Raw genomic sequence first — 13,957 nt, 5'->3', positions numbered from 1 at the left:
AAAACTCTTGGTTTATCTAAGTATTAAGATCTAGGAGGATATAAATTGATCTCATTGTAAATTTGCTTGACTTCAATATGTATGTTATTTATAATTGATGTTAATATGCATCGCCCCATAGAGTTGTATTCCTCTTACATTTTTGATAGAAAGGTTGTTGCCGTATCAATTACATGTTTGACAACTTAGCAAGAGCTAGCTTTCTAGTCTGATACTATGAAGATCATATTTTACTAGTTGGTGCTATTCTTCTAATACTCAATTTGGTTGGTTGAAAGATCTATGCTCTTTTGTTATATTTAGTTCACCGGTTTGGTTGGAAAGAGATTTGGCAAACCATTATTATTTGGCTCATGGGTCGTCTATTTCTATATTTCATTTATTCCTGCATGACCTAAGGATTTGGGTAATTCTCTCCTTGATATCAAGGCTTCTCACGTTCTTTGGGAGGGCAACCAACTTGCTAATTTTAACTTAGCAATAACTATTCAGCATTCTCTGTCATGGTTTTCAAAGTTCTCTTTTTCAACTTGTCTACATTTGTAATGCAGATGCCTAGACTGCTTCTTTCTTCAGATGTTAGTTTTGGCGATCTTCGCTTTTACAAAAAAGAAAAGAAAAGAAACTGATGAGCTGACCCAAGATATACCATAACAGATGATTGAGATAAAACATTGACGGAAAGGAGATGCACTTTGTTGGTTCTACTATTGCTGTTGAGTAAGGGGTTACATTTTATTTCAACTTTCAACCTTATAATAAGAATTCAACTTGGTCCCCTTAAACCATGGAATTAATATTGTGATACAGTCGTTCAACTTGGTCCCCCTTTAAACCAACTAATCTGCAGACATCCCACAAGATCCAATAGACTTGAAAATCTGTAACAAGTATTGCCATCCTCTCAAGGGAAGTTGAGCAGCTAGAGGGAGACAAAATATTCTCCAACAAAAGAGAAAGGACCAAGCTATATTATTGAAACAAGCTATACATAATGGTTTCACATTGACTAGTAGAAGAGTTACCACATGAATTTATTGGGTTGGGCCAGTCCTTCCAATAATTGAAGTTTTTGAGTTGCGAATCCGGGGCATACGGCATTACCTGTGGATTACGGCACTTGGTTTGAAGAAGAGCCTGGTCATGTCAAACTAGCATCAACAGTGCTTCTAATAGTGTATTGGGGTCGCTCCCACTTTTCCAATAAAAAGAAAAGAGTCAGTTTGGAACAATATCTTGGCAAAATGAGCACTGTAGATCGTATCACAACTAGTGCACAATTCATTGAACTGGCACGGCACTTGACCTGAAGAACCTGGCCATATCAAACCAGCATCAACAGTGCTTCTAACAGTGTATTGGGTGGGGTGGCTTCCGCTTTTCTACAAAAAGAAAAGAATTAGTTCGGATCAATGTCACAGCAAAATGAACACTAGATCAGATTACAACTAGTGCGCAACTCATTGAACTGGCACGACACTTGGCCTCAAGGATCCGGCCATCGCAAACCAGGATCAACAGTCCTTCTAAACTGTATATTGGGGCGGCTCCCACATTTCCATAAAAAGAAAAAAATATTGGTCGGGATCAATATCTCAATAAAATGAACACGATGATTAGCTTTGTCTCATGTCGCATTAAATACATATCCTGTCTCAGTCTCCTAATTAATTCACTTTTCATAACTAGTCTAATAATCCATATATCTTACCTGCTATTAAGTGCTCAAGTTAACGACTTCGAACTCTAAATATTTTTTTAGACAGTGACGGCCGATACTTTGGGTAGCTCCGAAAGTCCGAAACCGTCACAAAAGGAAATCCGAACGAAGACAAAACAAAGCAAATGAAGATGGGCGGTGAGCCTCCTCTTATTCTGCGGTAACGCATCCAATGCTGCTCTCTTTTTATCCCGAGAAACAGTGACAAAAGAGGAGCATATCAGAAAAAGGCTGGGTCCGAGACCACATAAAAAGGGCAATGAATCCCCCCAAAGAAAGGCCTTTCTTTTCTCGTGATAGCGTAAAGATTAAAGAGTACCCCATGAGACAAGCTCGATGCCGCCTCCTTTTCTGCCGCTCTTTCCAATAAAGAAAGACCCCCCGTCAGACCAAGATCACATGCACATTTACTGCCCCCCCAACGACGCCTCCGTCACCACCGGCTCCTCCTAAAATTATTCAAACCAACCCCATGTCGAAAGGTAAAGCAAAAAAAATTAAAAATTGACGTCCGCTGCCACCTCCTCCATATAGAGTAATAGCCTTGTAAGCTCCCCTCTGCCCCCTTGCTCTCTTCCTTCACCTTGCAATAGCCTGGAAAAATGCTGAAGCCCAGACACCTCAACTTCCCCCACTAACACCTCTATTAGCTCCCTTCTTTGTTTCCTTTTTTTTTTTTTCTCTCTCTTAAAAGATCTTTGTAAGATGGCAGCTGCTCTAGAGTGCTGGTCCGGCCGGCCCAGCACGGACGAGGACATGGTCGAGCAGGTGCTGATGAAGACCCACGACCGGTCGGAGGCCTTTCCCTCCGCCTCTTCTTCCTCCTCCTCCTCCTCCTCCTCCGCTTCATCCCCTGCCCGCGCCACCGCCGCCGCCTCCAATCTCCCGCCGCCCAAGAAGTGGCAACGCCTCGGCCGCAACTTCGCCGGCGCCCTGGCCGCCCTCAGGAACTCCATCAACCGCGACACTTCCCCCCGCAGCGACAAGCTCCTCTGGGGCGGCGTCGTCCGCAACCTCACCCAGCTCTACCCCGGCAGCCAGCTCCCCGAGAAGCTCATCTCCAACATCCGCCGCCACTTCGATTCCTTGCCCAACAGGTATAATTATCATCACCTCACCTCCCAATCCAACCAAACATTTGGATGGACGAGCTCAGCTAGCATTTGATTTTATTTATCAAACAAATTTGTCCATGATGCAGCTACGCTCAGGCGGGCTTCGACATGAAGGAGATCCTGCTTCATGTCCGATTAGTGGAGCAGGCGACGGCGGAGGATCACCCGGCGGTGCATATCCAGGAGATCCATGAGGACGATGAAGCTGAGGGAGTGGCCTTCAAGATCGCATTTGCCTGCAACTCCTCGGTCTCGTGGCCGGCCATGTCCGGAGCTCTCGATACTTCCTTGATCTGCTGCAAGAAGATCCAGATCTTCGAGAAGAAGGGGTTAACCCTCGGGGTTGTCACCGTCCTGGTCCAGCCGGGGAACGAGCGCCACTTCAAGTCCCGGATCGAAGCTGCCCTGAGGTCGGCGGTGAAGAAGCCGAGGAATAATGTGGTGAAGCTCTCGTTTGGGCTGTGCGGTTGCCAGGAGGAGAGCTCGAGGAGCGTGGAGGAAGATGTCCAGTTTGATGGGGATGATGGTCAGAGGGTTGATAATGAGGCTTCGCATCGGATTCAGCTACCGACCCCGTTGCCGGAGTCTTCGCTTGTGGTGTCGATTGATGAATGGCAGACTATTCGATCCGGCGGCGAGGAGATCGGGAAATGGATCCTGAGCTCCGACGAGGTCGAATTTGTTGACAGGATAGGGCCCAATTCATTCAAGGGTGTGCACAGAGGGAAGAGAGTGTGGATCAAGAAATTACGGGGGTGCGAGAGGGGGAGCGCCTACGATATCGAGATCAGGCAGGACTTGCTGCAGCTGATGAGCTGCGGGCAGAAGAACATCCTGCAATTTCATGGCGTTTGCATAGAAGAGAACCAGGGGCTGTGTGTTGTGACTAGAATGATGGATGGGGGATCTGTTCATGATGTAATGCAGAAGAATAAGAAGTTTCCTATCAGGGAAGTGATCCGGATTGCGCTGGATGTCGCGGAAGGGCTCATGTTCATGAACATTCATGGGGTTGCTTACAGGGATCTCAACACACACAGAATTCTGTTGGACAGGCAGGGGAATGCTTGCCTTGGTGACATGGGTATCGTTACATCTTGTAACAATGTCGGCGAGGTGACGGAGTATGAGACAGCTGGATACCGTTGGCTAGCTCCTGAGGTTAGTGTTGTTGTTCTTGTTGTTGCATAATTAATATTGGTCTTCTTACTTTGCCATCACTAATTGTTTCATCATGCTTCACTTAGCTTTAGTCATAAGGTACAAATTACATACTTGAGTTGCAGCTAGCTAGCTAAATCTACAGATTGTATTTGTTAGCGAAGAATGAGAGATCGGAATAGCTGATCGGTCACAGCTGAAGAGGAAAATTTTGAAGCTGTGGAGTGAAAATTGCAGAAGCTACCGCTTAATTTATGCTATCTTATTGATAGTTTTTTTTTTGAGCAATCTCTTGGGACCTCCCATATTTGATCTCTTAGTTGATCAGTTGAAGAAAGACATGATAGTTGTATAGTTAAAAAAAATTAGGACAAGCCCAATTTACAGTACAGCTGCAGTCAAAAAGCCTCTCGTTGTTAGCTAGAGATTGGTGTTAAGAATTCTTATTGGCATTTTGTCATATGGGGCCTACATTCTCCGTCATTGCTTTGTTTAATTCAATTCTTTTAGGGTATATATCTACCTCCTCTTCCTTGAATCTTGAACACAGGTGATTTACTTTTTGTGTAGGGTCCATTTTAGAAGGTTGGCTGCGATTGGTCATATTATTTCAGTAAAATTAACAGCATCGATCGGTATCAGAATGCCTTCTTTGAACGATCATTTTAGGATGTTTCTATCCTTTACTTTGATTACTTGAAACATGTAACAGCCACTTTCTTTCTAGGAGTCTTGGTAGATCTTTGCAGCAATTGCGAATGCCACTGTAGCATGCTCAGCAACAACTCCAAAAGCGCTGGTTATAAGTGATACCTTTGGCTTTGCTAAACTTTACCTGTTATTACTCAAATCTTCTCTATCTCTCATACCAGTATGTACTCAATGCCATAAGAGAAATATAATCCACCTTATGGATTGAGTACTCAAGTCATCTATCCAGCAGGCAAGTAATAACTGACATGACTGAGGAACCCAACCTTTAAAAATGTAAAATTAATGGAGGATTCATATTGCTTTTTGGAATAAGTTTTCTGGCTGATTTAGCAAATTTCCAATTAACTTTGTCGCAAAAAAAAAAAAAAGGATCATAATATCAAGGTTCATTTACTCACTAAATGAACCTAGTGTGTTTTCTAGCTAAATTTTGAAGTAGAAATGAATCAGCTGACTATATAGTCTCATTAAAATTGCAAGTGCAGATTATTGCTGGTGATCCTGAGAGCGCGACAGAGAGTTGGATGAGCAATGTGTATAGTTTTGGCATGGTGCTGTGGGAGATGGTAACTGGGGAGGCAGCGTACTCTTCTTACTCGCCGGTCCAAGCAGCAGTAGGGATTGCTGCCTGTGGATTGAGGCCAGAAATACCTAAGGATTGCCCCCAGTTTCTGAGATCCTTGATGCTGAGGTGCTGGAACAATTGCCCCTCAAAGCGCCCTCAGTTTTCAGATATCATCATCATCCTGCAGAGGCAAAGCAGTAGATAAGCCTCTCTCTCTTTTTCCCTGTACCTGGGAGCTCAATGCAACAAGCTGCACCTAACAGGAGCTATGTAAAATAGCACTAATTTTGGTTACTGTTTCCATACCCGAACTTTTTTTATGTGGGATCTGTTGTTCTTTGCAAGAAACTATGGCTTTTCTACAAGAAAAAGTCTCTCCTCTCATTCCATGTAATATGCATACACCAACACCCGATCCTCGGGTTCTGTCGGTTTGATTGCTTGCAAATGTTGTATACCCTAAGGGTTTGATTGGATAGAAATCGTCTGTTGCATTTGGATGGTCTGCCATATCAACTTGGTGCTTGAGAATGCCTCAGATTTTTAATGTTTTGGCTTGTCTTTATCTCGCTGTGAGAAAAGCATGTTCTTGTTTCACCGCAACACCTCCCATTTGCATCATGGACGTCTGGATCGATTGGGATGTTACATACTTTATTATATAATGTATATGCTCTCATCAGATTGTCTTATTTAGCTGGTGGATGGAGGACCAGCTTATCCAGTAAGGGACCATCCACATGACTGATAAGGCTGTGATTAAGTTGATTTGGCTCTGATACCATCACAGCTCACATTTTGAAAGCTTAAATAATTGGATGGAGGGCTGGCCCAGCTCTATAAACCTTTGTGGCACCTTTTTATTAGCAGGATTATGGCGAGCTGCTTCTGTTTGTAATTTCTCATACCCTGCTGTCTTTTCTCTCCAGGTGTCTTTCCTCTATGTGGCCCTCTTATTAGATGTCACCAGGGTCCACTTGGCTCCCATTTCATATTCCACTCATGCTGTCATCCCTTTCACACACCACTTGTCCGTCTAACAAGATAAGTAATGCAAGTGGGACGTGGCACCTGAGATTCCTACTTAGTTAATGAATTAGGTCCAGATCAAGAAACTGGGTCAAATGGATCCGGCAAATTATAGTTCCAAACTTGATTCGGATTGGAGACAACACCAGGTGTCACAGATCTGAACTCATCTAATTTAGGGGAAGATAGCAAATTAACTACGCGGGCCCTGTAGCAGAGACAGGAGTAACCTGAGAGGCCTCAGGATCATTAGATTCTCTAGGTCATGGGAGAACTCTGTCTCTCAGTGCACGAAAAAAGGCCACGCATACTTTCTTAAAAGGAGCTCTGTGTGGGAGGCATTTGTATTAGTAACTGTTGCCATAACTTTAGAATTGGATGTTCTTTCGCAAAAGAAGCGTGCTTTGTGGCAAGATAAAGGTCTCCACCCTCAACCAATCTACGCTGGCTCATGCACATGATTGGGTTCTGTCGGTTTCTTTCGGTGCAAGTCGTAGGTTTGATTTGATTAGATTTTCTTTTGCCTTCCGGATGGTCGGCATAATCAATTTTGGTGTCTGAAAAAAGCTTGGATTTTGATGTTTCCGCACCGCCTTGAGCCACGCAATTTCTTGTATCTCAGCATCAAGATATAAGAATGCTTGAATACTTCATAAGCGCCCTTGGACTCCACTGGAATTTTACATATGTTATTTGCTTCGATGGCAAGGTTTCAATAATACCAATATATCTATTGAGGAGTTTGCCGGTTTGATATGCTAACACTTTCAAATAACATAAAATGTTGTTTTCTTTTTACATTGATTTTTTTTTCTTGAAAGGCTATTATAACATATGCATTAACAAATAATAATACTAAAATAATTGCATTATTTAACGATATCACTTTTTACAGTATAAAGCATTATTTTTGAATTTGACATGTGGAAAGTTTAAGAAAAATATTACTGTAATTGGATGAAGAACAAATTATCCTTTCTTGCTGTATAACGGATTTTTTTTTAGTTTATCAAAATATTATAAAATTTTATTACGATGCTCTAAAATATATTTTAATTTTTTATCTTTTATATATTTCAAATCATTGGATTAAATATGACTATTCATATTTCAACTGGATGAGAGATTCATTTGTACGATTGGTGCAGTAAATATGTCAAATATTAAGATTATTTTTTATTTTTATTTTTTATGTTTTTCAAAATACCCTCTCTATGCCATCGGAAGGAAAAGGAGTGGGAGAGGATGGTGGTGGAGGATGTGACATGGAGATGTCAAGATCGACGAGGGATGGTAGTGCAAAAAAACCGCTGATGCCATCGAAGGTGGAGGAGGCGGGAGGATGGGGGTGTGGTGCAGACAAGCTTGGAGGTGGGGGGGGAGGGGAGCGAGGGTGGGGAGTAGTGTGGAGAACCATCGGACTATGAGGAGGAGAGGAAGGGTGGTGGTGCGGAGAAGCCGCGGGCCATCGGAGGAGCTAGGAGGGGGGGCGGCGTGGAGCCAAAAGTGGAGGCTTCAATGGACGGAGGTACACCGAAGGCATCATGGGCAAAGGGCAGAAGACCCATCGGGGGTGGTGGGGGTACCGTGGGCGAAGGAGGGGGGCGCGGTGGTAGAGCCGCACGGGTGGGGCAACACCAACGGGCAGAAGCGGTGGTGGAGAAAAGGAAAGAAGAGGGGTGGCGGCACTGCGTCGATGGTGGGGAGAGGGGAGGAAAGACCACAGGGTGGGGGGGGAACCACCGAGAGGGGGGGCGCAGCATGAGCATGGGAGGGGTGGTTTGTGGGGGCACGAGCACAGGAGGAGTGGCGTGACATGAGGACGGAAGGGGAGGTTTGTAGGGGTTGGGGGGGAGTGGTATGAGCATCGGTGAGGGAAAAGAAGAAGAGGAGGGGGGCGGTGGCAGGAGCACCGGGGAGGAAGGAAGAGACCGCAAGGGAGAGGGGGGTGGGGTGGTGCGGTGCGAGGATGGAATGGATGGAAAAAAATGATAAAATTTTTAAAATATTTTTTATAATAAAATATTATAAATAAATATTATAATAAAATTTAAAATTATATTATTATCACCGTCATCATCATCTTTCTTTAGTTTCTATACATGACGTATAAGAAAGATTCTTTTATTTGTACACACTCTCGTATCGGCCTGCTCTCTCCATCACACGTTGTTTTTGCTTGCTTATATCAACTTCACGGGTGCTTCAAAAGTTGGATCAATAAAAACATGCAAACAATTGCCAGTTATTCCTTTTGTCTCCATCTCTCTGGTCCATATCGTCCAAGTTGTTATTTCTCACACCAGTTACACATCCCTGGCCATATTGTTGAGTCATTTTCAGGTCCACTTGATTCCCATCCCCTATTGTAATAATCCTGCTCTCCCAATGGGTGACGCATGATGTAAAGAAATGAGTCATTATCAAGTTTGTCACTTTATGATTATTAGATTCCTAATTCATAATTATCAGAAGAACCTAATTTATAGGTTGGTCCCACCCCCTTTGGATTTAGACCTGATTTGGATTTGCACATGGGACACCATAGCTGTCTTAATTCGTCCTTGAGGGTCTGATCCAATCCCAACCATTTATGTAAACCTGACGGTCTTGGAGCAGGAAACTAGAGCCCAAGGATGCATTTGATTAGCCCCCCAAAATATATATATATATATATATATATATATATATATTTATTATATTTTTATTATATTTTATTTTTTTAATTTTTAAAAAATAAAATTTAAAAATAATATTTAATAACATCATAAAAAATAAAAAGTAAAAATCATAAAAATAAAAATAATTATTTTTTATGAAAAATAAAATATTTTTACTTTTTAAAATTTACTTTTGCTTCTTTCCGATTTATCCCGATTTGCCTCGACACTCACCACCTCCCCCTCTCCCGATCCTGATCCCCACTCCCTCCCTTTCAATCCCTCCGATGCCTCCCATGTCATCAACCTCAGGATCTCCAACAGCCTCCCGTAGAACACATTAGGGCCGTTCTTCCCCCTCGTCACGATCGTGATCATTTTCGATCGTGTTCCTTTCTCCCCTATCCTTCCATCTAGCGACGCTGACATCTAGATTTGAATCTTAGGACTGGCGAACATGCCCCGCAGCAACTTCTTAGGGGAAAGACGTGGACCATGGCGGTGAGGGGAATGACACGGTTAGAGATGAAGGATTCGCCGATTTAATTGAATTTAATTATCCTAGTTAGACTTGGATTTCAATTCTGATTGGACCAGATTTGATGAACTTTTCGAATTAGATTCGAATTGAATTCAGATTGAACCCAAATTAGACCCAATTAACTTGGACAACCTAAGCCCATGTTTTATCTGAGATTCTCTCTTTTTTGGCCAACCAAAAGGGGTGAGGATGCAAGAAATCACACCCCTCTTTTCTTGACGTGAGAAAACAAGAAGAGGGCCCAACCTCTTCTTGGTTAGTTAAGGTCCTATCTAGATAAGGACGAGAAGGCCCGGTTGGAGGGGGGAGGGCAGGATTCTCCTCAACATAGAGGTCGACAGTAGATAGGAGGCAGCACTTGACCTCGTCGGAGAGAAAGACGGGTCAGTCGGAGACGGTGAAAAAGACTGGTACGAGCCAATTCGCAATAATCGTCTGGGAGAGAAGATTTGTCGGAGGCCAACGAGAGAGAGATTTGGATTCGGCGAGAGGAGAAAATGAAAGCGGCGGCAAAAAGAAAAGGAAAGAGGTACCTTTGCAGTCCCGGCAATGCTTGTAACCCGTTTTAACTTGATCAATTTGGATCAGCTGTTTCGTTTCGTGGAATGGTAAAGTATGTTTTACTAAATATATTTTTTATTTTTTTATTTTTATTCTATAGCAAAAATTTAAAAAAATAAAAAAAATTTAAAAAATAAAAATCAAAAATCAAAAAATGTAACTAAACGCACCCTGAATAAAAGATGAGACAAGTCACAAGTATGGTCTTTGGAGGGATATGGATGTTGCCTAGAGAGCACTGAGGTTAAAGAGCTGATAGAATACCGATAAGTCTCTGAATATTATTAGGTAGAATCCCAGGTTAATTCAACATTCCTAACTGTTAGGTCTGCACCAAGTGAATACAATTCTAGATATTAGTGCTGGTATTAAGAGATTGGAAGCCAGATGGGGCCTCAATATGTAGCCAACCTAGATGAATCAAGAATTTTCTGTAAAAATAATAATAAAAAAAACTCCAGCAAATCTCTTTGAAAATGAGCCAGGCATTAGAATTTGATCAAATAGTTGAGAGGCCACAGAAATGAAAAGTTGGAGTAGATCAAAATGAAGCTGAAATAAAAGTTGCACCAATGACCCTGCCTCTGGAGCAACGACATAATATATGGCTGATGGGTCTTAGCTGCTAAGGCAAACTATTATGACGTTGGAAAATTGCTTTTGATTTCATTAGTCCTAAAATGATGCAATTTTTTCCGACCAAAAGGCCTTTTTTTCTTTTTGGGGGATGTGGGGGTGGGGGGCGCGGGGGGTGGTGTGGTGTATGTTGCACTTTTTATTACATGAAGAATCTGAAGATGACGGATAAAATTATAATCTAGAAATAAGAGCATATTTCAACCATAATTTAATGACATAACCAAGAAGCAATCTTACCAGAGCCTCTTCAGATGCTTACTCTACATGCCTCAACTATCTTACTTTCTTCTCCATTACATATGCCCATGATGCCCCCACAGAGTTCTCCATAGCATTTTGAATCTCATTTCAATGAAGCTTAATTTTGGACATTCACTGCGAAAGTAATTATTTATAATGCCTACAGCGAATAGATTGACCATTTCATGCTTCCAAGGAAAATAAGACAAAAGTCTGATCACTTGTTAATTTTGTGATGTAATAATCATTGTATTGCCTATGACATTAAACCAGGAAAAAAAAAACATAATAATGGAGTAGAACTACACAGCAGAGCTAAGGTTGTGCTCTGAAGATGCTTCATTGCACTTAAGCCTGAGAATCCAAAGGCTAGATGTCTGAAAGAAAAGAAAATGATGGGATTGGATACGATGGTCAAAGAATACAAACTGTCTTTATTATGGATTGTAAAGGTTGCACTTATGCTATTTTTGATAAATTTCTCTAATTTATAGTTAATATTTCTTGAAAGAACTGATTGATTGTTTAATGGTGTAAGGACAAAAGGTGATGAACTTTTGATGGTAAACTTTGAAATTACAAAGACATCATACAGAACAAAGGACAAATAATGGAAAGAAAATCTTTAAACCTTAAGGGTCCAGGTTTCTCAAATGGTGTCAATATCCTCCTTCAGAGATGGTTTCCATCAAAAAGTATACATGAAAGTTCTATTCTGAAAAATGACAACAGCAGAGAAAAACTATGACCATATGGTCACTCCATGATTGCCAAATACTCATGGCTACACATCCCCATCATAGACCTTTGTTGGCAGTGGGAATCAATCCACAGCCCATTGAGACCAGAATACAAACAAGGCGACTGTGATGGATCTTTTCCTCCTGATTTGCATAGCATTGCATAAAGATTAAAGCCTGATCACCCTTCTTTGCATGACATTTGACTTACCTAGGATCCAGAGTAAAATTCAAATTGAGAGTTGTGACCTAGTTCACTAAGAGGAATTCTTGAACCTGACTTACCCATCCAATAAAGAATATGAGGATAAAATGTGCATAAGACTATGATAAAATGGAGCTTTAAGGTTGAGAGAGAAAGCAGGGGATTGTCTTCAACTGCACTAATAGTTTGAGACTTCATAAAATAAAACTAGGGGAACACCTGGATGTGGAGAGAGTGTAGAGCAGCAGCTCTAGTTTGGAGTCTAACCCTGCTCCATACCAAAGATGAAATGCACAGAAGACAATGATAAAAAGAAGCTTTGAGGTTGAGAGAGAAAGCAAGGGATTGTCTTCAACTGATGATAGTTCGGAACTTCATAGAAGTAAAACAAGGGGAAGACCTGGAAGTGGAGAGAGTGTAGAGCAGCTGCTCTAGTTTGGAGTCTAACCCTGTACCACACCGAAGGAAGCCAAATGAACAAACAATGTAACAGGGCACAGGAGTCCAGTTTCATGCTTCATCGGGCGACTTGGGAAGTGAAGTCAACAAGCATCTTTAGAAGAAATACAACGAGAATTATCACTATTCATAGCGGAGGTAAGATATGAGAATCAAAAAAACAAACCATAATTTAATATCAGAGAATTATCAATATTCATGAAACGAAATCAAGGAATCAAATCTTGGTTTAATCTTTCATAGGAAAGCCAAGAATCATGTCGACGTATGATCAGTCTACATTGTTTTGCTCATATTAAAATCTGGATTTGCAGAATAAAATTTGATCCTCCATACAGTCCATTTAGTCTCCACTCAATACCTCAATCTAAAATACATTCTTACAGGGGATTTAGTCAATCTAAATTTAACTCCTAACCACAAAATCTAGTATCCTAGGCCAGAAATCAACCATCACAAACAAAAAGAAAAGAAAAGGAGGAGAGCCACTGTGAATTCTAACATCTTTAGCAGGAAATGGTTATAACACAACCATCACAAAGAGGAGGAGGAGGAGGAGGGGGGGGGGGGGGTGTGAATAGGCAGCTGTGTGCCCTTGGTTATAGAATTTAACCAATACAGAATGATTTCAGCTTTGGTCATCACTTGTGCACACCCAACTACGTTAAGCATCATTGTATCATGCCGGGTAAGGTTGCAGTTGTCTGCAGAATTTATGCCCTTCCAGAGCCCTGCAGGCCTCAGTGTAAACTCTTCCCCTCATAATAAAAACCTAAAGAAGTATCTGATTATCTGTGTACAAAGCAAAACAAACCTTCCCAATCCCCTTTGGTGGCCCATGCATGGAGAGGTAGCTGTGTTGTTTGCAAACAAGAAAGGGAATAGAAAAGTTAAAGGAGCACCAAACCAAAAGCATCATAATATGCTTTTATTAACTCTCTGCACAATTACCAAACCATTGCATAAAAATGAGAAGATTAGTGAAAAGTGCAAGACAAGTTTGTAGAAATTGCGAGCAAATTTTCTCCTATAAAATAGATCACAACCCTTTAATGAGTTCACATTTCTCCACTTTAGAAATAGGACCATCATAATATGCCCAATTTACTTGAAAAGGAGAAACCTAGAATTGTGTAGCATATTTCAGGTAGACATTCATAAAAAACAGAGAACAGCCATTGAATGGGTTTAGAGTTAACCACCCAGCAATATATGACTATCCATTTGAGGTACCATATACATTATTGAATCAACATATATGAATGGCATTAAAACTAGTAAATACTGAACTTAGAAAAGGAAACATAATAATCTGTTCCAGTGACAGCTAGTTGAGTAGATATTATGTGAATCATAACTATAAGACATGCATCACATCCATAAAAATAAGGTACCTTGATTAGTAAATAATCAAAATAATATTGGGGTAATGATGGACAAAAGGGGTAATAACATAAGTATTACAGCGAATTTAAGACTCTCAATTGAAAAAATGATATTGATCTGAAATCCAATGGCATAAACATCCACAAAAATCAAACACCTTAACCTAATACTGCAGCAGAAAAGCATATTAAAATGCAGATATATTAGATCCAAGGACACAAC

The 13,957-nt window shown here is 41.2% G+C and overlaps 1 protein-coding gene across 2 annotated transcripts; it reads left to right on the top strand.

Moving 5' to 3' along the window:
• The first annotated feature begins 2,171 nt into the window (after positions 1–2,171).
• Positions 2,172–5,785, top strand: LOC105044717 (uncharacterized). 2 transcript variants are annotated; one of them, XM_073257292.1, is made up of 3 exons: positions 2,172–2,817; positions 2,922–3,996; positions 4,567–5,149. In XM_073257292.1, exons 1-3 carry the CDS (start codon positions 2,426–2,428, stop codon positions 4,576–4,578), a joined length of 1,479 nt encoding a protein of 492 aa, XP_073113393.1. In that variant the 5' UTR covers positions 2,172–2,425; the 3' UTR covers positions 4,579–5,149. The 2 variants fall into 2 exon arrangements, with proteins under 2 accessions (XP_073113393.1, XP_010921005.1); XM_010922703.4 differs by lacking the exon at positions 4,567–5,149 and adding an exon at positions 5,196–5,785 and having other exon boundaries at positions 2,186–2,817.
• The last annotated feature ends 8,172 nt before the right edge of the window (positions 5,786–13,957 follow it).

The sequence above is a fragment of the Elaeis guineensis genome, chromosome 5, assembly GCF_000442705.2.
Source record: "Elaeis guineensis isolate ETL-2024a chromosome 5, EG11, whole genome shotgun sequence".
NCBI classification, from domain to species: Eukaryota; Viridiplantae; Streptophyta; class Magnoliopsida; order Arecales; family Arecaceae; genus Elaeis; species Elaeis guineensis.
This window is presented reverse-complemented; position numbering and strand designations above follow the sequence as displayed.

Bases quoted from the DNA above. Each gene is read 5' to 3' on its own strand.
- LOC105044717 (XM_010922703.4), top strand. From the start codon at position 2,426: ATGGCAGCTGCTCTAGAGTGCTGGTCCGGCCGGCCCAGCACGGACGAG. The intron at 2,818-2,921 runs GTATAATTATCA...TCCATGATGCAG, and splicing joins TTCGATTCCTTGCCCAACAG to CTACGCTCAGGCGGGCTTCG. The intron at 3,997-5,195 runs GTTAGTGTTGTT...TTGCAAGTGCAG, and splicing joins ACCGTTGGCTAGCTCCTGAG to ATTATTGCTGGTGATCCTGA.